At 44.0% G+C, this 24,265-nt stretch overlaps 1 protein-coding gene across 1 annotated transcript; it reads left to right on the forward strand.

Annotated features, from left to right (window-relative positions):
• Nucleotides 1-118: 118 nt before the first annotated feature.
• Nucleotides 119-22,933, forward strand: SEC22C (SEC22 homolog C, vesicle trafficking protein). The gene is made up of 8 exons (XM_086614448.1): nucleotides 119-148; nucleotides 4,737-4,832; nucleotides 6,233-6,442; nucleotides 8,614-8,777; nucleotides 11,255-11,437; nucleotides 19,881-19,999; nucleotides 20,585-20,650; nucleotides 22,339-22,933. Exons 3-8 carry the CDS (start codon nucleotides 6,261-6,263, stop codon nucleotides 22,537-22,539), a joined length of 915 nt encoding a protein of 304 aa, XP_086470574.1. The 5' UTR covers nucleotides 119-148; nucleotides 4,737-4,832; nucleotides 6,233-6,260; the 3' UTR covers nucleotides 22,540-22,933.
• The last annotated feature ends 1,332 nt before the right edge of the window (nucleotides 22,934-24,265 follow it).

Raw genomic sequence — 24,265 nt, forward strand, 5'->3', positions numbered from 1 at the left:
TAACGGGCCGGGCTCCCAGAGAGACCCCGCGCCGCCCGCCCCGGCCTCCTCCGTCCCGGCGTGCCCCGCGCCGGCCGCGCTACCCGCCGCCTCTGTGGGCGGAAGCGGGCGGGGCGAGGGGTGTTGTGGTGCCGCCGTCGCGGTGAGGGTGAGCGGCGGAGGGGTCCCGGCCGTGTGTGAGGGCCTCGCCTTCTCTTCCTCCTCCTCTTCCGTCCCTTCTGGGACTCCGGGGGCGGGCGGGGCTGAGTCGCGCCGCTCCGGGCGGTGTGTGGTGCCTGAGGGGGTGCGGGGGAGGGACGGGCCCTGAGGGGTGAGCCGGGGTAATGGCGGGGTGTGGGGTCCTCTGGCAGGGAAATAAGGCTTGGGGTGCTTGAGGGGGGTGTGGGGAGGCAGTGAGGGGAGGGAGGATCGTGGGGGCGAGCAGGGGTGGTGTGTGGGTGTTGTGGTGGGGATCCTGCCCTATGGATGTAGGATTCGATGGTTCCTTGGGCTGCTGGAGGGGTGTAGGGGGAGGAAGAGTTGGGGCTCTGAGGAAGGCTCGGGTTGGGCTGGGGGGCGCTCAGGTGAGGTGGGATAATGTGAGGGTTTGGGACCTGTGGGATGGGACTGAGATTTGGGGGTGTCTGGGTTGCTTGAGTGGTGTATGGGGATACTTGTCAGTGTGAAAGAGTGCCCTGATGAGGGGGATGGCTTTCAAGGTGTCTGGGTTTATTGAGTGTCCCTTAGAGAAGAGGTGAATATGTAATGTGGTGAGGGGAACAGGGTGGGTGTGGGAAGAGCCCGTCGTTGTGTGGGCTGGTGAAAGTGTGGGGATGAGCTGGTGGGCTCTTAGGAGGGTACAAGGTAGTGGGAGTGGGTGTGTGTGTGTGTGGGAGCCGGTAAAGTGGGTGATGTTTCTGAGAGATTGATGTAGGGGGAGAGCTTCAGAGCCTGACAGAGTTGTTATGGTGTGATTTGGGCAGGGGTTAGGAGGACTGTCCGTTGAGGCAGTGCAGTTGATGGAGAAGCTGAATGTTGGGGTTTGAGTTTTGTGTAACACACATGATTTCTGGTGCTTCATAGACAGGAGATTCGTTGTGGTAAGGGTTTTCTACTTGCTGCCCTTTGGGGGTAAGAATAAAGCCTGCAGGGTTTATAGGAGCCTATAGGCTTTTGATATTCACAAATTCAAAAGTTGGGATAGCATCATGCTTTCAAATTGTGTGTGTTTGCTGTGAGATCTGGAGAGTGGCTTGTGTTGCACTGTGGGCCTGTGATGTCTGTAGCTTGGTCAGCACTGCTGTGAGCACTGAGGGGAAGCAGCTGGGAGGAAGCAGATGGATACCGTTACTGCAGTCTTAGAAGATGAGAGACTTAACAGCATTTCACATTTGCTTTTTGATCTATGTGAGAAGAAGATAAAATCCACCTTGTGATCCTGCAGAGTAGTAGTAACTCTCCCTCATGAACCATGTCTCATTCATTTTCTCTCCTTGTTGGTTGAGACTGAAACCAGACAGTGAGGTAGGAGTTTGTCCAGCATTTGGAGAAGCGTGGTGCTTGTGAATTGGGTCTAATCTTATTTGAAGGAGCTTGTGTAACAGTGTAGTAAAGTGTCAGAGCTCTGATTAAGGCTGCTTTAATAATCCCTACGTAGTCACTGGAGAGAGTTGGCTGCTGATTAGGAAGGAAGGGATAGAGGGGCTGTGTGTCAGGTCACTTCTTAGATGCCTGTTGTGGGAGTACCTAGAGAGTCTTGTTTGTTGTAAGACTGGTAAATTTGTGCTGTTTGTGAGTCCCACACCATACTGTGTTCTTCTGAAGTGGTGTTAGATGGATTGAGAGCTGCCCTGAGGAGAAGGACTTGGGAGTGCCGATTGATGAGAAGCTCACCATGAGCCAGCACTGTGCACTGGCAGCCCAGAAAGCCAACCGTGTCCTGGGCTGTATCCAAAGCAGCGTGGGCAACAGGTCGAGGGAGGGGATTCTGCCCCTCTGCTCTGCTCTCATGAGACTCCACCTGGAATACTGTGTTCAGCTCTGGAGTCCCCGACACAAGAAGGACATGGAGCTGCTGGAGCGGGTCCAGAGGAGGCCATGAAGATGATCCAAGGGCTGGAGCACCTCTGCTCTGGAGACAGGCTGAGAGAGTTGGGGCTGTTCAGCCTGGAGAAGAGAAGGCTCCGGGGTGATCTTCTAGCAGCCTTCCAGTACTTAAAGGGGGCCTACAGGAAAGCTGGAGAGGGGCTTTTTACAAGGGTGTGTAGTGATAGGACAAGGGGCAATGGATTTAAACTGAAAGAGGGCAGATTTAGATTGGATAAAAGGAAGAAATTTTTCCCTCTGAGGGTGGTGAGGCGCTGGAACAGGTTGCCCAGAGAAGTTGTGACTGCCCCATTCCTGGAAGTGTTCAAGGCCAGGTTGGATGAGGCTTTGGGCAACCTGGTGTAGTGGAAAGTGTCCCTGGCCATGGCAGGGGGATTGGAACTGGATGATCTTTGAGATCCCTTCCAACCCAAACCATTCCATGATTCTGTGATTCTATGTACAGGTGCTTCAAATAATGAGCAAACAAGCTGTGTTCACTTCAGTCGTAAATTGTAATGTGTGTTCTTCTGGAACAGTCACTTAAAATCTTTCCCAAGGTTTTGCCTGCTTTAGGGTAGTGACATAGCTGGGCTGGCACGATGTCACTCGTTCTGAACAGCACCAGATTTGGGAGCTGCTTAATCCAAAGGCACAAGCACGGTGTCAGAGCTCAGGACCTGGGTTCAAAGGTCTGCCACGTGAAATCAGTTGCAGATACTCTGGGCTGCTAGTCATATGCAAAGAGAAAGAGAGTGGAGGAGGAAAGGGCAGACGGATCTGAAGCAGGAAGAGCGTAGATTCACTTGGTTGGGTGCACACCGTGATCCATCCAGCACGTTCTGATGACTTGCAGTCACTTACAGGTGACGTGGCAAAGCTGGTGTGCAGGGAATTAAACTGTCGAGGGAGGTTGTTTGCCATGGGCACGGAACGCCTGCCAGTGTGCAAGTTACAAGAGGCTTGTGAAAAAGAAAACCCAAAGCCTTGTTGAGGTGCAGGGCCAGAATAGGTGGGCTGGGGGAATGTGGGAAAGGAAAGGAGGGGGCTGGATGAATTCCAGGGATACGTGGCTGGTGATAAGAGTTAGACAGAAGACAGGTGAACCTGTTGTGTGGATTTTTTTTTTTTTCTAATTTTTTTTTTTTACAGGTTGCCCAGAGAAGTTGTGGCTGCCCCATCCCTGGAAGTGTTCCAGGCCAGGTTGGATGAGGCTTTGGGCAACCTGGTGTAGTGGAGGGTGTCCCCTCCCATGGCAGGGGGGTTGGAACTGGATGATCTTTGAGGTCCCTTCCAACCCTAACCATTCTATGATTCTATGATTTTTAGGCTTTGCCCTCTTCTGTAGGGTTATGTTGTCCCTCACATCTTTTAGCAAAGCCTGTGCTACGTTTGAAATAAAACTCTGAATTATGGAAAACCTGTATATTTTTTTTTTAGCTCCTCATAAGTCTTTACAGGTACTGTCCTCACACCTTTTTGCTCTTTTGGCGAGTAGGATGTTATGTATGCAAACCTTCCTTTACACCGTGTGAGAGGGAGCTCTGGAAGAAGCAGAACCAGTGAACATGTTTCCAGTTGCTTTGCCCAGAGGCATCATTTTGCATCATTTCCTTAGGCAGCAACACTAAAAATTCACAGGCAGGTAGAGTTAAAAAAAAAAAAAAATCAAGCCTTTTGGATGAGCACAGCAGTGACAGTCTGATAGTACATTTCAGCAGGTGTATTCCCCAAGGAGGAAATGTTGACTCACTACTCGAGTGCAGTCTGACATTTAGTTTGGAAGTGTGACTGATACCAGATCTTTCACAGGAGAGCAGAGAATCCCTCTGATGGGCACCTGATGTTAACGTCTAATTTTTCTTCAATCTCCCTTTTCAAAGTTCAAAATAACACTTTTCAAGTGATGTGTAGTCTTCTGTAGTTTTAATTTCCTTTTCTAAGGAAACAAGTTATGTGCAATTAGGTTTTCTGTCGATTCCACTGACAATTTTTAGTTGCTTTAACGTGCTGGCAAATTGCAGCCACCCTGGACAGGGGATAGTTCCTACAAGTCTTGTGGAAATGATTCCTCTAGAGCAGAAACAAGACTTTTAGTACCACTTGTAGTAAGAACTCGACCCTTATTAGAACAGATCTACAGGCAGGAGAGTTTATGAATGCCTGAACTAGAAGAGGCTTTGTTCTCTTAACCTTCTTAGGCAGGAAAAACACTTGATAATGAGACATGTTTCAAAGAAGCTTTGAGTGTTGTAGTGAATTGTTTGATACAGGGCTGTTAAAGCAGTCATTCCCTCTATCGGAAGTTGGAGTTCACAGTGTGGTTTTTAGTTTTTTTTTTTTTTTCCTTTTTTCTTTGTTTTGTTTCCTTGACTTGTTTGCAATAATGACCTAAAGTCTGCTGATTTTATCCCAGCTTCCTGTAAAATGGCAGCTCAACTTAAAAACAGTGATTGGGGCATCAGAAATATTCTGCATTTCATTTCCTAGTGTCTTTGAACGCATCTGGGATTTGATATATTGGATTAAAAAAAAAGAAGAGTTGTTTGTTTTCATTTAGGCAAAACGCTTTCTAGGTGATGTTTATACCCACTGCACAGGAGATTTTGCATTGTACATCCATATAGGTCATTAGTTAGTGTTCAAAAATGTTCGTTGTGGTTCTCTTTCAGAGATTGGGAGCTGCTGCATTAGTCTTCTAACATCTGGTGCTGAATACTTGTGGTATGTCTGAAGGACGGATCTCTTGTGCCTTCTGAATGCACCAGGTAAATCCCAATCATAACTTTTTATGGGAGACTGTTAAAGTGTAAGAAGTCAAGAGAGGGAAACTTTTATTCTGTATTTAATCCTAACTGTTTCTGTAAAAAGAGTCTGACAGAGCGTAGCCTAAACTTGATTTTTGTATTTGTATTTTGTATATTGTTGTACTAGAAAATCAGATAACTACTAATGCAACTAATGCCCCATCCCTGGAAGTGTTCAAGGCCAGGTTGGATGAGGCTTTGAGCAACCTGGTGTAGTGGAAGGTGTCCCTGCCCGTGGCAGGGGTTTGGAACTAGATGATCTTTAAGGTCTCTTCCAACCCAAACCATTCCGTGATTCCATGGTCTAACGATTGGCAACACAAGCGAAGATGCAGCATGTCAGTGGGAGTTAGCCAGTTTCCATAGACACCTTTAAGAACTTAACTCAGCATTTCTGATGCTTAAGGTAAAGTAGGAAGGAGGGAAAATAGTGGTATTTTTCAGGTAGTTAATTCCCCTGTGGAATTCCCTGCCTCACCTTTTTGTCTGAGAGGCAAAAAATGGATGCAGCCATGACCTTTGATAACGGTTTGATTGCGTTTCAGTGGCAGTGGTGTTACCAGAGGTTCTGTTCAGCAGCAGTGGTGAATAAACTCTGACTTTATGTCTACGTTGAGCCTGTGTCTGGGGCTAAACAATAGCCAGCTATTCTATTACTTAGTGACCCCTCCCCACTCAAGAAACGGGATTGGGAAAAGCGAGAAAGATCCATTGTGGTGAGACCGATTTAATAACCGAAATAAAATAAAATGAAAAGTAATAATGATAATAATATATATAGACAAGTGTTGTATGGTGCAATTGCTCACCACCCACTGACCAATGTCCAGCCTCTTCCCAGCTAGTGATCCTGGAGCAGAAAAGTCCTGAAACCGCGATTCCAGAAGGGAGAGAGTAGGCCTTGGGAGCAGCGTGGTGGGCAAGACCCTTCAGGGACGGCAACCATTGAGAAAGAGAGAGAGATCTTCCCTAACAAACTTTCCAGTTTATGGCGAGCCTGACGTTGCATGGTATGGCATGCCCATTTGCCAGTTTAGAAAGCAGTTGCCCTGGTCGCAATGCCCTCAGTTCTTGGACATCTGGGTCATTGGCAAGAACTAGTTGTCAAGTCCTTGATTGCTCTGGCTACCTGCATACCATGGCTGGCTACAAACTAAACCCAAGTGTCTTATCAACTTTGTTCTTACCCAGTCAGGTGCTGCAGTCTTAAAAATGCAGCTGGCTTTAGAAATGTAGCTTTTTCTGCACAGAAAATGGATTCTGTGATTCTATCCCAGCGAAAGCAGGACACCTTACCATGTTTCTAACTAATATCACATCCATCAATGTGCCGTTAACCTAATGGACTGTTTCATTTTCAGGTTGTCCTCATGAATACTCCAGTGGAGAATGTCCATGATCTTCTTTGCCTGTGTGGTGCGGGTGAAGGATGGACTTCCCCTCTCAGCCTCCACAGATTTTCATTTCAGCCAGGACTTTCTGGAATGCAGAAAGAGATTAAAGGCATTATCCTCAATTCTGGCGCAGTATCCAAGTCGAGGCACAGCAAGAGGACGTGACCTTAGCATACAGTAAGTCCCTGCTTTTGTTTGGTTGGTTTTTTTACTTTAATTTTTGCAATGGTTGTCTTGAGGATGACTTAAACTTTAAGGTGTATTCTGTAGTGCCTGACTCCAATGTGAAATCCCACCATGCGTGGCTAGGTTGTAACCTCCAAGCAGTATTCCGAAACCTGATGTGTCAGCACCACAGCCACACAGCTCCTACTCGGTTTAGTAAGCACGTGGTAAGAATTGCTTAGTTTAATTGTCATTTTTGTAGCAAATGCTTTCTGCTCGATGGGCAGTACCCGTTACTATTAGCAGTTGGAGTATCTTGGACTTCTACAAATACCTTCTAAGACGGCATCCTGGTGCCGAGGAATTACTTGGTTTGCTCTAAACCCCAAACCCTTTTCTTCAGTGACTGTCAGGTCTCTTAGGATGCCTTCTCTCAGGTCCCTACAGTTCTGATTCTGGCTTGCACAGAGCTGCCCTGACTCCCTCCTACATACTGCCCACTCCATTTTCTGAATACCAGCAGGGTTCAAGTGTCTGGAAGCTGTGGCTGATGGGTGTGTTTTGAGAAGGCCTGAAGTATATTGACAACAGCCACTATGGAGAAATTTATAAATATTTGCTTTTGTTTATTGGAGAAGGATCTGTTAGTCTTTATTTTAAAGACTGTCATTCAGAGATGAGAATTTTTGTTTACTATTGATTTTAGTTTAGTTCTAAAAGACGAGTTTCAGCTTGTGATTGCGTTTCTGCTTAGCAAATGGCAGAAAACTTAAAGTGACCCTGAGCTAAAACTAAGTATGCTTTTTTGGTGGAGTGGTTGGAGAAAGGAGATACATGGACTTACAGTGAATCAATTGGAAAAGCAGAGATTAGCATTTTAATTCCTTTCACCTCAAAGTGAACTTTTGCCCTTTAATGCTAACTTGGCCTGCTGCTTTTAATCTTCTGCAGCCTCTAGCTGTTCATCTGCACTGAAATGAGAGGAGTGCAAACAGATACGTGGCCAAAAGGCTATAAATTACTTGGAAGAGGTAGTTTTATGCAGGCATGGTGTTGATCCTCAGCCAGGAGCTGGGGACAAGAGGAATTGAGGGAACCTACTCAGTGTAAGTAGGCTGCCACAGAGCCCATCAAAACCATAAATCCCAAGAACATAGTCTAACAAATAAATAAAAATGTGATAAAATAGAAACCACAAGTATTCCTGTATGAGAAGGATGAAATAGATAAATGATACAAAAGAGAGAAAAAATAGAGAGTGATTGTTCAGCTTCAAAACTTTGGGTTTTATGCTGAATTATTGCTAACAAGTGGCTAACCTGTAAGGGAAGATTTCGTCCGTCTCCTTACAGGGATAGTTACAAATCTGGAATTATGGTGGAGACTGTGGAATTTTCACTGCCTACATTGTGAGTGCTGACACCTGAACTGGGTGTCCCAACTCCCACCCAATTTAATGAAGACCAGACAAGAGTGATTTCTCTCATCCTGATCTACACACCTACGTTTTGGCCAGATGAATCCCCTGTTAAGTTTCCTAGGCAGCTTTGGGCCATTTGTGAGTGGAAATCTCTGCATAAATATGGCTTCAGTGTTAGAGGGACCCCTTTTGGAGTCAAATTTTTCTTGTGCTGTTTCTGACACAGACTCATCTTTGTTTGGTACAGATGACTTAGCAGTAACAGTGTTCGAATACGTTGGTTTGTGCAAGGTAACGAGTGTCTCTTGCTGTTAACGTGGAGTTGTCATGTTCAAGGAGAACAAGGAATACATCTTGCTTCTAGGAACAGCTTGCTTGTTTTTACTTTTGTTTGTGGAAAGCCACTGGGTTTTCTTCCCAAATCTTGCCTGTGATGTTTTCTGGCCGTTTCTTTTCTTGTTAACATGATTTAAAGCCAGCCTGGGAAAATGATGTCCTCAATTTTAACTGCTGTAGCAATTGAATAAAATCCATGCTGTGATTTTAGTGTGCGAAGGCAGACAACAGGATTTGAGTGTTGGACCTGCAGGGGCTGCAGGACTGTTGCAGCAGTGGGAACAAGGTATTTTTTGCAGTCTGCCCTTTCAGCTCAGTCTGTCCATTTTGTTTTGACAGAAAGCACAGTTTACTTCTGGTTTTCAGCATGACTGTTTTACCTTTTCATGTTAATGTTACTTTCCTCCCCCCCCTCTCTCTGTTTCAGTTTCCTTTCTTCTGGGGATATCGCCTGCATGGCAATCTGTTCCAGCAGTTACTCAACTATCATGGCGTTTTGCTTCCTGGAAGAGCTTCAGTGGGAATTTGCTGCTTCCTACGATACAACCAGCATCAGTTTAGCTTCCAGACCATATGCTTTTCTTGAATTTGGTTTGTAACTTTGTTCTCTAACAGTAAGAATTCTGTGTCTGCTGCTTTTATGATGTTAAACAATATCTCCTGGCCAAAGCCTGATCATAACCATGAACCTGTACATGTGTAGGAGAAGGGGGAGATCTTCTAACTTCCTTAAACTATCAGATTGTAGGTTTTGCAGGTCCTGAGAGCCTCTGTAACAGATGAACAAAATGCTGTGGTGATTAATAAACAAAAGAAAAAGAAATCCACATCGTGGACACTTTTTAACTTAAATTAAAAAATCTGACAAGGGGAAACAGATGGGTCCTGTAGAAAAGGGACACAGAATAGATTACTATGGGCAGCTTTACTTCTGGCATGACTTAGATTCACACAATACTTCATAATCATGCTCAGTATTTTTTTTTGACCTGCTATAAGTGGTTTTCTTGCCAAGTAGCAGCTGCTCTACTGAACCTTGCACCTTTGTAAAACACAATTCTCTTGCAGTGAGAAGCTCTTTTCTGGGAAAGGAAAAGATATTGCAGTGGGTTAGCACACTTCTGTCCAGATTTTGGTAACAGTATTAAGCTCATGCTTAAAAGATTGAGAAATCCACAAGGAAAACATATTATACAGCCATCTTGTACTTTGGATGGATTCCCTGCAGGGCATATTCCAGGCATGATGTAATTTCATACTGAGATCCAAATTACTCCTTTTTTTAACTTGAGTAGGAATTTGGGAATTTCTAGCCTCTTTTAATTGCATAAGGCTCTTCTTAAAGAAAAAAAATATTTTGTTCTTTTTTTATTTTCACTATTATACTGTATTTTGTTACTGAGCCTACCTAATGTTGCTGTGGGATGGGGTTTTTTTTGGTGGGTTTTTGTTTGGTGGGTTTTTTTTCATTCTTTCCTGTGTTGGATCTAAGATGCACTTGATGCTTGAGATTTTAGCCTTTTACCTGGTAGTTCCTGATAATTATAGCAGGCTGACTTAAGGTAAAATACAGGATTTTTCTCTAAGGAATGCTTATGGCCCTGTGTATTCTAGCACAACATAAAGTCCTCCTGTGTGATCTCAAAACTCATGCCTAACCTGTTACGTAGGTATCGTATCCAGTAGTAGCTGTGGTCAACCTGTGCAAGTCTTCTAGTGTAACAATATCTTCAGATACAGATTTTACTTATAGGATATCTCAGCAAAATAAATGTTTCTGTGTTTAATTTGCATAAGCATTTGAAATAGCTGGGATTTGCCAGTGTCTTTGCACAATTAAGTAGGAAGCAGCAGCATCCACAGTGAGGTACTTCAGCTCTGGAGGTGTGAGCGATTCGTACCTGGACAAATTCTCTGCTTAGTCTCAGTGCAGCTCCTGTCAAACCGGCAGCCACGTTTGTGGAGAGATATTCACTTGCAAATGGTATTAAATTTAAAGTGTGAGAGGTGAAGCAGAGTGATCTGGACGTAGATCTGTGGCTTGGACGTTGGTGGGATCACTGAAGTTGCCTCTGCCAGTCAGAGTTGTTTCAAATATAAGTTGAATTACATTTCTCTCTCTGCTGGAAAAAAGCTAATCCTCGACATTGTTAAAACACAATGTGGAGTTGCTTCTCATGGTTGTTCATGGGTAGCTTAACATATTCCCAAAAGAAGCGTGGGCAGCAGGTCAAGGGAGGTGATTCTGCCCCTCTGCTCTGCTCTCGTGAGACCCCACCTGGAATACTGTGTTCAGCTCTGGAGTCCCCAACACAAGAAGGACATGGAGCTGCTGGAGCGGGTCCAGAGGAGGCCACAAAGATCATCCGAGGGCTGGAGCACCTCTGCTCTGGAGACAGGCTGAGAGAATTGGGGCTGTTCAGCCTGGAGAAGAGAAGGCTCCGGGGTGATCTTATTGCAGCTTTCCAGTACCTGAAGGGGGCCTACAGGAAAGCTTGAGAGGGACTTTTTCCAAGGGCGTGTAGTGATAGGACAAGGGGCAATGGCTTTAAACTGAAAGAGGGGAGATTTAGATTGGATCTAAGGAAGAAATTCTTCACTGAGAGGGTGGTGAGGCACTGGAACAGGTTGCCCAGAGAAGTTGTGGCTGCCCCATCCCTGGAAGTGTTCAAGGCCAGGTTGGATGAGGCTTTGGGCAACCTGGTGTAGTGGAGGGTGTCCCTGCCCATGGCAGGGGGAATGGAACTGGATGATCTCTGAGGTCGCTTCCAACCCAAACCATTCTGTGATTTTATATGTGTTATATCTGCCCTGGAATATAAAAGCTTGTTTTCAGCCCACTGGCAGGCAGGATGTGGAGATTTAAAGTATCCAAAAAGGAGTGCATGTGATATAAAATACCTAGAGAGGTATTTTTGTTCCCCAAGCAGCGGGGGGATTTTATACCTGAAACTAGTAAGAAAAGAAATGAAAAACAATCAAGAAAGAACACCATGACTTGATTAGTAATTGCCTGAAGCACTTAACTTTTGCAGAGCTAATCGAAGCATGTTTTTCTATCGTTTCAGATAACATTATTCAGAAAGTGAAATGCCATTTTAACTGTGCACGTGGCCCTCCAATGAAGACCAACTGGGAGAAGGTGGAGGAGGAGCTGAAGTTCCGGCCTCCGGTTCAGCTGCAACTGGAGGATACAGAGCTGATGAATGGGATGACCAACGGTGGGCACGCAGATGTTCATGTGGAGGTTGGTAAGTTACTACTACACACAGGTGACACAGACTTCCTGAACCTGACTTTGCAAACGGCAGAGAAGCGTGGAACAGCAGTGGTTCCTCTTGTACTGAGAAATACATACACCATGGGTGTGACACCCAAGAAAAAAGGCTGCCTTTCTGTCATAGTAGACAACATGGTCTTTAGATGGTAGCAGGTATGCACCAGAGCCTTTTCTAGCCTTAGATCAGCTTCTCCATATGGACAGTTGGTTGTAACTGGACTTGGTGTTTTCCCTGTTAAATTCTCCTGCTTTTAAAGTAGTTGTTTGTTAAATTTTCCATGCCAAAAGAAGCTCCACTAATTCGTTACTTGTTGCGAACTCTAGTAGAAGATCTGTAATTACAGTCTGAATGAGTTGCTTCAACCTTGAGGAAAGAAAAGGTAAGAAGAATATGAGCTGAGGATAAAACTCTCTTTCCCAGACTGTCTGTCGTGGGTTGTTCTCCCCTCCTTGCTTTCTCCTTTTACCTTATTCTTTAAAATTCAGTTCTTTTGGCTAAACTTCTGAAAGACAATAATCTGTGTCAACAACACATAGAGGCTGGACAAGGGACCTTTTTGTAACAAACACTGACATTTTACCTGCTTTTAGAAGTACTGACCTCTACTTATTTATTGTAAAATCAGTATTAGTTGCGTAGTCCTGCTTACTTCCTCTATGAAGTGAAATGCTTTTAATCTTATTAGCCTGACAGCTTAAAATGCAGATGGAGTGCCATGAGCCTGTATTTCCTCTTTTTTTTGTTGTTGTTATTGGCTTGTGAAACACTAATAAAATTAAGTTTGAGTTGCTCAGTCTTATTACTTCTGATGGATGAGCTGGAATCTTAATTTGACGTAGGTATTATAAGTTAAAATAGAGAGGCAGTGGCCAGGAGGAAACAAAAATAGAATTGAAAACATTTTAGTTGCCAGTTAGATTTGTGAGTGCTCCTCAGAACTGTGCTTGAAGGTTAAATATTTTCATGATGTGACAGGGCTTAGAAATTTTTGGCACTAGGGTGAGCAGTTTCAGAGCTAATAAACGTTTGCAAGCTAGTCTGTGTTCACAGATGAGAAATACATTTTCAGTTCCCTCATATTCTTAATTTCTTTCTTTTGCTTTCCATCTGGCTTTGTATTTCTGGCTGTTCCCTCTGGTCTAACCCAAATACTCTTAAAGATTGCTCTGCCTTTATTTTAAGGATCACGTTTATGATCATCTGTTTCCTTCAGCTGGAGTCAGCTTTCCCGGCTTATGTCTCTCTCCTCTCATCATTACCTACCAGCTGAATCCCAGTTTACTGCTCGAAGTTTAGCCTTGTGGATGGTGTTTGTTCCCATTTTAATGTTAATTATGTTATGGCTCTGCTGTACAGGAGACTTCCTGAGTGTACATTGAAGTGTAATGGCTGCAGGAGAGCAGAATTTAATTGTGTCTGCATTCTGTAGTGAAGATAGATCAATCAATGGATTGATCAAAGCTTCAGTCTCCTTACATGATTGTAGCTGATTCCTGTCTGCTTTTGAGCTGTGTGGTCACATCCCCTGGCTCTTCATTTTAGTGTGAAAGGAGTCTGAGAAGTCTGGGCAGTTTTGTCCTTGTTAGTATATATGGGAACAAGACTTTTTTTTTTTTTTCTCATTCTTTCTTCTCTTTGTTCCTTTAACTAAACCCAGCCCAGTTCTTGCTAGAAAGACACAAGGATTATATCCTTGATCAACATTTACACAAGCTCAGCTGCTGTTGCAAAATACTCAGCTTGTGTCTCGATACGGGGACAGCCGATAAAGCTCCGGAGGATAGTGGGGGGGGTGTACAGAAGAAATGTGAACTGTAGGCAGCTTTATCTGAAGAGGGAGAGTTTTCACATCAGAACTGGCTCTGTGAAGCAGAAGAACAACTCGTGCTGTTCGTTGAGTAGGCATGCTGTTCAGTTATGCAGCGTTGTGCTCCCCTTGATGAATGTTCTTAGTCTTCTGTAGACACAGAGGGAGTCCTTCACAGAGTCCTTTTTAAGGTGTTTTTTGAAGATGTCTCATATCTGTCTTTTGTGTGCTTGTATTTTATTTTAAAATGTTTGAGTGTGATTTCATTTTTTACTCCTGGTGCTGTCGTTACCTGGAGCTTTGAGTATGTGACTCATTGTCAAACCCTTGTTGTGCTGTGCCTTGAAGAGGCAGAACGGAGCATGGCACAGGCATTTATGTCAGTCTCCAGTTAAGCAGCCAGAGGCCTCTGCTCAGAAAACCTTTTATAGGCAGAAGTTTCAATTTCTTCATTTTGTGAGGGTGTTTGCACAGAATTGTTCTGTACATGCTCAATCCTGCAGAGGAATTTTTCCTGGGTTTTAGATAATCCGTGCTCTCCAGAACATCATCTGCGTGGTTCTTGCACGCTGAAGCGCACAACTTTTTCTACTGGAAGAGTCAAATTGGTTTGAAACCTCATTAGCATTTAATTATGCTGTCTTGGACTAAGACCACTGGTACTCTCTCGTTCCCTTATTTAATACAATAAGCAATTCTAGTAGGAATTTCTGTTTATGAAAAATATGATTAAATTCACACGAGGCAGTGTAATAGTTTTTTTCCTAGTAGTACCCATCTCGCTTATTCTGTACAATTTCAGTTTGTGAATTAAACCTCAGAATGATACAGCAGAAATAAAGCTCCACAGCAAACAATTTTCACAGAATCTGGATCCTGAGCAACTGGATGTTGTAATCTCCCCTGCATCTGTGACAGAAATCCTTTTTATCCTACTGGGCAAAAAAAAAAAATTAAAAAAATTTAACTTTTACAAAATATTCTATGCTGCAGAAGCAATAAATTGAGACTTGCATTGTTCTTCCCTGGGGACTGGGAACTCTTGACATGTTTTAGTTTGCAGGATCCTGCACAAGGAATGACACTTGATAATTTTTGTTCGTTTGAGAGACACTGTATGCTTCTGAAGTGAAACTGAGGAGGAAGAAACAGTGATCTTTATTAGGAAATTTGTGAGAGAGAGGGGTACGTAGCTGCAACATTATTCAGTCTCCTATTAGTTTTGATAAATTAAATACTCAGCTCAGTGAATGGACAGACATGCTTCTGTTCAGTGTGCAGTTTGGAACTTGAATTTCACTGCGTAGCATAAAAGCCAAATTGCCTGTGAATGGTAGGGTTACTTAGAATCATGGAATGGTTTGGGTTGGAAGGGACCTCGAAGATCATCTAGTTCCAACCCCCCTGCCATGGGCAGGGACACCTTCCACTGCACCAGGTTGCCCAAAGCCTCATTCAACCTGGCCTTGAACACTTCCAGGGATGGGGAAGCCACAACTTCTCTGGGCAACCTGCTCCAGTGCCTCACCACCCTCTGAGGGAAGAATTTTTTCCTTATATCCAATCTAAATCTCCCCTCTTTCAGTTTAAAGCCATTGCCCCTTGTCCCATCACTACACACCCTTGTCAAAAGCCCCTCTCCAGCTTTCCTGTAGGCCCCCTTTAGGTACTGGAAGGCTGCTAGAAGGTCTCCCTGGAGCCTTCTCCAGGCTGAACAGCCCCAACTCTCTCAGCCTGTCTTCATAGCAGAGATGCTTCAGCCCTCGGATCATCTTTGTGGCCTCCTCTGGACCTGCTCCAGCAGCTCCATGTCTTTCTTGTGTTGGGGACTCCAGAGCTGAACACAGTATTCCAGGTGAGGTCTCACGAGAGCAGAGCAGAGGGGCAGAATCACCCCCCTTCACCTGCTGGCCACACTTGCACCATTTATTTCCGTGAGCGTGTGTATGACGATAATATTCAGTAATGCTACATAATTTGACATATATCAGATGGAATTAAGGCACTTCCTTTTGCAGCCGCTTTGGAGATGAAATTACGGATGTGTGAATGCATGCCAGACAAATTAATTACGTAGACACTGTCGCGGACTACTGGTGTCTCACTCTTCGGGGATCACAACCCAGAAGGTTGTTGTGATCTCCCTCGTATATCAGAAGGCTCTATCACACTCCAAAGGTCCTTGTCACAACCAAAGGCTTCCAACAGAGAGCTTCAAGATGCTGCTCTCCAGGGGCTCCTATCACTCCAGTCTCCAGGAGGGAACTGCCCCACCTTTATTCATCCATGAGTCACGTGGTTTCCGGTTGACCAACGTGACTCACAGCACCTGTCCTAACGAGGCACAGGTGCTTTCTATTGTAGTAGCCAGGAACTCCCCCAACAATTCCCCCTTTTTTTTTTTTTTTTGAAAAAATACCTAATAGCATTTAGGGCTTTCTAATGTTCCAATTCCATTTTTCATCGCCATTTGTCAGATGCCTTGGAACAAAACCATGGGGGAGTCGTTCTTATGTTTTCCTGTCATACCACGTCGGTGGTGGATATATCCACTGTTCTGATGAAGTTGGATACATCCACCCTGGTTGTTCTGGCTGCTTAATCTGCGGCTGCCATAACATTCCTTCAGGGGTCTTTTCCAGATTAGTTTGTGGCTGTTGCAGTGTTCCCGCAAAGGGCTTGCCTGGACTATAAGACATCTGTGCATACTTTCTCTTTCTGCTGCTTCCCGGCCGGCCATTGGATTTGCAGTTTTTGGCGAGATGCCCTATTCTCCCACACTTATGACACTTCAGTTTCTTATTATCTGAGGTCATCAAGGTGGTGGCTAGTGCAGTCATTTCATGTTCTACAGACCCGACCTTAGCACATGCAATGACCATCTCCTCTAGGGAGGGGTCCCCTGGGAGTACTTCAATAACTCTTCGGCAATCAGCGTTGGCGTTATCCCTTGCGAGTTGTTTTGTCAACAGGGCCCGTAGATTGCCGTCATAAACTTGTTTTTCTATAGCCCCTTGCAATCTTTCTACAAATTGTAAGAAAGGCTCCTTGATTCCTTGTTTAATTGTGGAATACCTCGCTTGGGGTTTCGCCATTTCTGTGGTCCGCATGAGGGCCTGCATTCCTATTTGTTTGATCTGCCCAAGAATTTGGGGATGCCATTGGGCTTGTACTGCCGGGTTGCTAAATACTTGACCCGTTCCCATCAGGACATCTGCACCTACAGCATAACATGGGTCACCTTGAGGTAGCTGTATATTTTGTAGTGCCTGACGATCAGCCAACTGCCTCCACGTGCTCATAAAAATGGAGCGTTGTACCGGCTGGAACATAATCTGAGCCAGATGTTGAAAGTCATACGGCACCAATATTTCCAGGTTTAGTAATCGTAATAATTGTGTTACTGCTGGGGAGTTTGGCCCATACTGTGCTACTGCCTTTTGTATGTCTTGTACGACTTTCCATGACCAGCCCAGGTATTGATTGGGCTGGTTAGAACCCGGGAGGGTCAATTCCACAGGGAATACACTTGGCCTTCCCCCTATTTCCATCATGGATAATTTTTCGTTATTGACTGGCAACCCCAAGACCTGAGCCAAGTCCCAATCCCCAGCCTCTATTGCTTTTATTTTTATCTCGTTCCAAAAACGGACCGGGTCACGGCATTGAACTGTCGCTGTAGGGGTTCCCAAGGGGTTTGGATTTAATAAACAGACAGATTCTAGTGACTTTTCCCTTGGTGGAGAAACCGGTGGTAACTCCTTACCTGAGCTGTCACTTGTCTTGGAGGTTTCTCCTGAAATTTCTTTTGCTACAGGGGGGGTCATAGCCTGATGCAGTATCTCCACTACAGCTGCTAACTGCTGAGATACTCCTTGCAGCATTGTCACAGCCTGGTGCACTAGAGCTGGCTGCATAGCTTGTACCTGTGTCATATTTGCTGAATATGAAGCTGCCGGGGGTGGGGCCATTAGATTGAGCGGCGGGGCCATAGGCATGACACATCCTGAGGAGGAAGGGGGGTTGCTGGGACAAAGGGTGGGGGACGCTCCAATATTTCCTGCAGGGTGGGGCAGAGTCCCTGCATCGTCCCCGCAACTTTATTGATCTCTGTGAACAGCAAGGATACATCTAACTCGCTGTCCACGCTGTCTGGGGTTAGTCTTTCTTCAGACAGTTCGTTGTTCCCTTCATACCCCTCGCTTGCAGATACATAATCTGTTAATTCCTCTTCCTCCTCTTCTGCTGACCCCTTTTGAATTATATTATCTAGGGCCTCCCATGTACGCAGCAGGTCGGTCCGGCCCTTTTGCTTAACCACAGCTTCATAGAGTAACTTATCCCCCAACCTTTTCCAAAGTTCTAGATTAAAGGTAAAGGTGAGGTTGACTAGATCTTCATGTCCCGCTGCCCAGTTGAGTAGGTAATATAAATCCTCATTACTTATACTGAGCCCCGCAGCCATCCCTGCAGATTTGAGAAAGGTGAAGGTCTGACTTTCCTTTACAAAATTCTGACCCATGTTCACTCCCAGCGGCTCACCTTGTTCCAGGTGTCTAAGTCAAAACTGGTCAGTCCGCAGCTCCTGCCGCTCTCAAGCTTCGTTCTGCAGTCCCAGTAGTTCCTGTTCCGACGAATCACGTCGGGGTCACCAATTGTCGCGGACTACTGGTGTCTCACTCTTCGGGGATCACAACCCAGAAGGTTGTTGTCATCTCCCTCATATATCAGAAGGCTCTATCACACTCCAAAGGTCCTTGTCACAACCAAAGGCTTCCAACAGAGAGCTTCAAGATGCTGCTCTCCAGGGGCTCCTATCACTCCAGTCTCCAGGAGGGAACTGCCCCACCTTTATTCATCCATGAGTCACGTGGTTTCCGGTTGACCAACGTGACTCACAGCACCTGTCCTAACGAGGCACAGGTGCTTTCTATTGTAGTAGCCAGGAACTTCCCCCAACAGACACTTACAGAAGATACTTTATATCCCTGTGTTAATTTGGCACCAAACTTTTTTACATCCATCTATCAAAATAATCTCTCTTGAAGAAGACAAATGTGTTTTCCTATCTTAAACCGTGCAGTAGTGCAATATTTAAGCTGTTTTGGTGTTTCACTGAAACACAGCTAGAGATGATCTCTGCTGTGTTGCTTAGTTTATCTGCAGTAGTCAGGAGCTGGAAAGAAGGCAGAAGGTCCTGATTGCTGGTGAGACTTCTTAGGGGCTCATCTTACGGATGTTGCTGCAGGAGAGGATCTGGATTTGGTACCCAAGGTGCGAATTACCCCTATTGTTACGCTGACAGTGTTCCACTTGTGGTGGTGCAAGGGCAGGGATGATGGGTAGGTGAGTACCTGGGTGTGGTGTCTGTTGTTGAGCTGGCTATTATAGCTGGGGAAAAAAATAGGCAAGCTTTTGGACATCCTAAACTTTGCATTAGAAGTGGCAGATTCCCAAGTTAAATACATCTTCATAATAATTGCTTTGACCTTCCTTAGGTATGTATCAATTAGATCATCCTGAAAGAAATGGTATTTGAGGGTGTGAGTGTTAGTAGTAGTGGAGAAGGTGAAAAAGGAAGGATAATCATAGAATCATGGAATGGTTTGGGTCAGAAGGGACCTTAAAGATCATCTAGTTCCAACCCCCCTGTGATAGGCAGGGACACCCTTCACTAGACCAGGTTGCCCAAAGCCTCATCCAACCTGGCCTTGAACACTTCCAGGGATGGGGCAGCCACAGCTTCTCTGGGCAACCTGTTCCAGGGCCAAGGAGACAGGTGATTCACTACCTGTGAAACGTGGACAGGTTGGGAGAAAGGGAATTGCAGGGCACTGTAAATGTGACTCCAAGGCCAAAGACTGCAGCATCCAGCTGCATTCCTGGGCCCCGGTGTTGGCCGTGTTTTGTCAGTCTGACAGGCCCAGAGGTAGGAGCTGCAGTCCTGTGGCAGACATTTCCCTGCTGTGATGGGGTGGTACCGTCCTGGCAGCTCCTACGACAACTCTTCTAGCAGCTGGGCATCAAAGTCCATGGCTCTTACAGTTGTTTTCTGGCAACTGCTTGCTTAGGGCACCAAACGCTGTGTGGACACCGCGCAGGTGAAACTGAACTGCTGTATGTGAGACTGAACCCTCAGACTGTCAGTGGGAAGAAACACGTGATTACCAGTTAAGGAAGAGATGAATCGCTGTCCTGCTTTTACTGGTGTCAGAAATCTAAACTCTTTCCCAGACCTTTGGGTGCTCAAAGCCTTTCTGCTGACCTGTGAAGAGTGTCAAGTATGCTCATCTGCTGAAATCACTTGAAAAATACCTACGTGCACCATGAAAGACGACGTTCATGCCTCAAGAACAAATTCTATTGCTTAATCTGTTTAAAAAATACTCCAGAGCTCTTACTGATTTCTGGATGTCTGAAGACCTGAACTGTGTAACGCAATAAAAAAAAAAAAAGGTTTTTCTATTCATAATTGGTCTTCTCTGGAGCAAACATGAAAGGGTTTGAAAATGTTTAGAACCTGCATAAGCTAATTGGAGTCACTTTATGTTAAAAGATTCAAAGCAATAGTGCAAACTTTCACTGATGTATCTTTTTCTTTTTCAGTCCCTACTTACAGAATGCAGCGTGTGACTCCCCTGGGGATTCTGTCGCTTGTCCTGAACATCATGTGTGGAGCTTTGAATCTCATTCGAGGAGTTCACCTGGCAGAGTATTCATTTCAGGTAACCCTGGTTGAATTGAAACCTGTGAATGAGTCAAAGGGAGAGAGTTATTTGGGGAACCAGATTAAGGAGAGCTGTTCTGCTTAGTGGAGCATACATCTTTCCACCAGAAGTGTTTTGTTTCTCCAGGGAATGTCTAATTGATTGCTCACCTGCTAGACTTCATGTGTTTTGCATATCACAGCACACTGCATTTTGTTTTTTTTTCTAGGGAGATTAAAATTTGGAGAGACGTTTTAGTCTTGCCAAGCTGGATGGATTTTTTTTTTTTTCTTTTTTCCGTTCTTGTATTCTGTTCTAGAAGCTTTTGTGTAAATTTTTTTTTAACAAATGTAGAACTGTTGGCTTTTAAAAAGGTTAAAAAAAAGTGTCCGGATTGTATGGTGGCACAATTTTATTTAGCAGGAATTGTCACATAGGCCTCAGTTCTTGGTATCTTGTTCAGTGATATTGATCTTGCTGTTTAACACTCTTATAGCCATTCAACATAAACTAGGATGAAATATAATGTTCTAAAATACCAAGCAGTACTTGCTAAAAACTGTAGCTGATGTAGTTGTTTGTCACTTCTTTTTATCCAAACAGGAGGACCATGAAGGCATTGGAAATGTGATAGCTTTTTTCCTACCTTTTCTAGCCTGTGTTTTTCAGGTACGTTAAATCAGAAAGCATTTTATTTACGGTTATTTTTCTATTACCATATACAAGACAAAATAAATTTCAGCTAAGCAGAGGAACCATTTGGTTTTTAGTATCCTACCTGGGTGATTCCACTGAGGTATTCCAGGGAAGTGGCACAAAGACAGTTAAATTTGACCCTTGGCAAGTTGCAGTTGCAAGCTTTTTCAGTCTTTCCTTGTTTTGGCATGCCAAATGAGACCAAGTGTGATAAATAAGTGCTAGCCCAAAGGTGATTTGTTTCCCAAAGGGATAGACACAGTGTCTTTCTGACAGTGGCAGACCTAGCGATGGGCTTTTGTGGCATAACTACCTTGAAAGGCTAAGCAAATATAGGATAGCAACCTTATTGAAAATGTTCTAATTTACATTAAAAATATTACTTTAAATTCTTGAGATGAATGTGGTTCCTGACTCCCTTAGATTTTATTTTTTTTTCCCTAATGGAGTATTTTCTCTGACCTCCTTATGCAGAAGAGTTTGAATGAGGAAAACATTATATATTCCAAATGGGTGGTTCTTGAAAGGTTCCTTAAATGCCTAAAAACAGTGGTGCACAACCTTTAACTTGAGGGCAATATGTTGTCTGTAAAAATCTTCAGTTTTTATCCTGTCATCACAGGAACTGGCAGTAGTTGAATTACTAGTTGACAGAAGGAATAATGTAATTCCTACAGTGTGTTAATTGCTTCGAACTGTTGCATTTGGCTAATAATTTGAGGACCACTGTTTAAAACTTGCAGAGAGGCAATTTATTGTATTGTAATAGATACAATTCAGTGTGTTACACCTCTGCTTTAAGATGGAGATATTAATTTGGATCTAAATACTTGATGCAAGTCTTTCCTCACAAAGAAAGGCTCTGTCCTGCTTTTTTCCAGTCAGTACCTGAAGCTAGGGAAGCTAAATAAAGATGAGTTCTCTCATCCTTTTGATCTGTAGCAGTCATCTTCACAAAATGCTTGTGCATAAATCGAGCTCAAATGTGAAGTGCTTTCTACGTGCTGATCTCTACTCGTGTCATCAGCACAGTTGGAAGCTGTGACCTTGAGTGAGAAAGCATGATCTGTTACTGCCTGAGTTAAAAAAGTAACTCTCCTGCCAGCACTTGGAGTTTTTTAGTTTTCGCCTGTCAGGGTTGTTGCTCTTCACACATGCTTGGCAAATAGGTTCCACTTGTTCTTGAATTTAAAAAGAAAAAGAGCTCAAAACCTCAACTAAACCTGTTAACAACTTAACCTGTAGACTTGACTTGGTAAAAAGAAGTCCTTTGCTTATCCCAAGAACAAGTACAGCAGGAGCAGACTTGGGTTTGCTGTTTCCCTACTTCTGAGCCTTTGCCTTGTAAAAAAAAAATAAGTGGTTTTTGAAAGCTGGCTCAGCTTTTGGCCTCCTTTTAATCCAAGCAGAGGCAGGCAGGTGGGACACCGGTTGTGCTGATGGATCTGTGCGTACCCAGTAGAGTCTGGCTTGAGGCCACCACTCTGGCTGTTCTTGGAGGATCTTTCAGCATCAGAGTTGAAGGGAAGCTTTGAGCATCTTGGTGATCACCGCAATGGCAGGCACATCTAAGTGGCATGGATGTGCCAGCCATTCCCAGCTGTCTTTTGTCTACATGTATGTAATTTAATGCTAATGCTGTCTCTCTGGTCCTTTTGTAGTGTTACTTGTACCTCTTCTACAGCTCAGCGAGGAAGGTGAAGACGTTTGTACTCTTCTTCTCTGTTTGTTTCTGCAACGTTTACCTGTACGGATTACGGAACCTCTGGCAAATAGCCTTTCACATAGGAGTGGCATCTCTTTCTTCTTACCAGATACTAGCAAGGCAACTTATGGAGAAACAGCCTGACTGTGGAGTATGAAAAAGGCTTTGGGTTTGCTACTCTCTTTTTAAAACTTTTTTTTGTATTAAACTGGCCCAAAATAGCTTGGAATATTTTTAAAGATTTGTGACAGTGGTCATTGCAAGGAGGATATTTCAAAGCAACTTGAAACAAAGTGGGATGCTGTAATCACGTGGAACATACAGGGAGGAATGTTGCTGTATTTAACATGGCATGTGGTCATTGTGCATGGCAGATCTTGTCAGGTGTCATCAGCAGGTGGAGGTTCTCCTTATCATGAACAGGCCCTTACTCCTTGACTAATACCATCTAGACAGCATTTTGCCACTTGTCTTACTGGCTTTGTAACAGTTTGGCAGGTCAATGTCTTGCCCAGCCAGTGCTTCCAAAAATATTAAAATCGTATAGTAAAATGAAGATAAAGTGGTGGGTAACGTTTTTGTCCATAGAATTTGTCAAGCATTAAGATTCTTGGTAAATGTAAGTGAAGGAGTTGTTTGCCATAGTTAGATGAGTTCGATATCAGTGGGAAAAATTGTTAGGATGAGCTTCAGCGTAATTTTTTTAGGTGTTGTAGGAGGGAAAAAGGCTGTGTCTGTTTTAAAAACCATAAAGGCTGTAATTATCTCCTGGCGAAACAGCATATCGTGGTTGAGTATGTGCTCGTTGGTTAATTGCACATATGCTTGGGGCAGCATAAAATAATCCAAGTGAATACAAGTGATCTTTCAGCTCAAGTGGCCTTTTTTTGGTTAAGGTCACTCTTAGTATAAAGGTAATTCCATGTTTTCTTGGTCTGTACAGATAATAAATCTTCCAAGCCTACTTATGACAGGCTGCTGACTCCTTCACCTTTTAAAAAAAAAAAAAAAAAAGTATAGCTGGTGAGTAGAAAGCCATTTCTAGTAATGGAAAGCAAGAGCAGGTTCTCTTTATTATATGAAACACCTTTAGATAATGGTGTTGAGTTCTGCGATGAATTTATGAGTGTGCACTTTTGAACATAGTCCTGCCGAGCTGAAGTTCTTAACCTCTGCTGTGCTGGGTATTCTTGTAGGTGATGGATTGAAGTGCATATGGGCATTTTAGAACCTACATGAATAATTTAGACTGTTTAAAAAAAAGCCCGTGAAGGGTTGTAGAGATTCAAATTGAGATGATGTAGAGAACTGTAGGTGTGTTATTGTGGAAGTATGGTCCTAGATTTTCTTTTATTTTTTTCTTAGGAAACTGTTTTCTGGTCGCCCCATTTCTTCCACCAGACATCTCTCACCAAAGATTTATTTCCCTCTCGCGTAGTCTCTGCCTCTAGTGGTTGCAGAGAGATTAACATGATGCAGTTTTCTTCCCCAGTTTGCAGAAACGCTTAACAAAATTACTTGCTTGCATCTCAGTGAGTTTTCCTGAAATCTCCTGATGGCAAACACAAGTATCAGTGGGCTACTAGACGAGGAACCTGTGATGGAACTGACTGCAACAACGACATCGATGGGTGGCCCATTACAACCCGAACAGTTTCTAGGACATCAAGAGACTTGGTGCCAGAGCTTTTTGCAGTAGTAAAATGTAGGGAATTCTGTTCCATCCCACATTAGCCCATTTACTGTAACTGACATAATGAAATCCTTTTAAACTGTGAGGACTAGTCTAGTAGGAATGATGGAGGAATATTTTCACCAGCCAGTTATGAAAACAGCTGGAGCTGTGTGCCATAAGGGAGTGAATAAAATTCGTTTGTCTGCCA

This window comes from Tauraco erythrolophus, chromosome 7 (genome assembly GCF_009769465.1).
Source record: "Tauraco erythrolophus isolate bTauEry1 chromosome 7, bTauEry1.pri, whole genome shotgun sequence".
Classification (NCBI taxonomy): domain Eukaryota; kingdom Metazoa; phylum Chordata; class Aves; order Musophagiformes; family Musophagidae; genus Tauraco; species Tauraco erythrolophus.

What these genes read in the sequence shown, in the direction of transcription:
- SEC22C (XM_086614448.1), top strand. Translation starts at nt 6,261, where the DNA reads ATGTCCATGATCTTCTTTGCCTGTGTGGTGCGGGTGAAGGATGGACTT. An exon ending in AGATGTTCATGTGGAGGTTG is followed by an intron (nt 11,438 to 19,880) that starts GTAAGTTACTAC and finishes TTTCTTTTTCAG; the next exon opens with TCCCTACTTACAGAATGCAG. An exon ending in TGGCAGAGTATTCATTTCAG is followed by an intron (nt 20,000 to 20,584) that starts GTAACCCTGGTT and finishes TTATCCAAACAG; the next exon opens with GAGGACCATGAAGGCATTGG.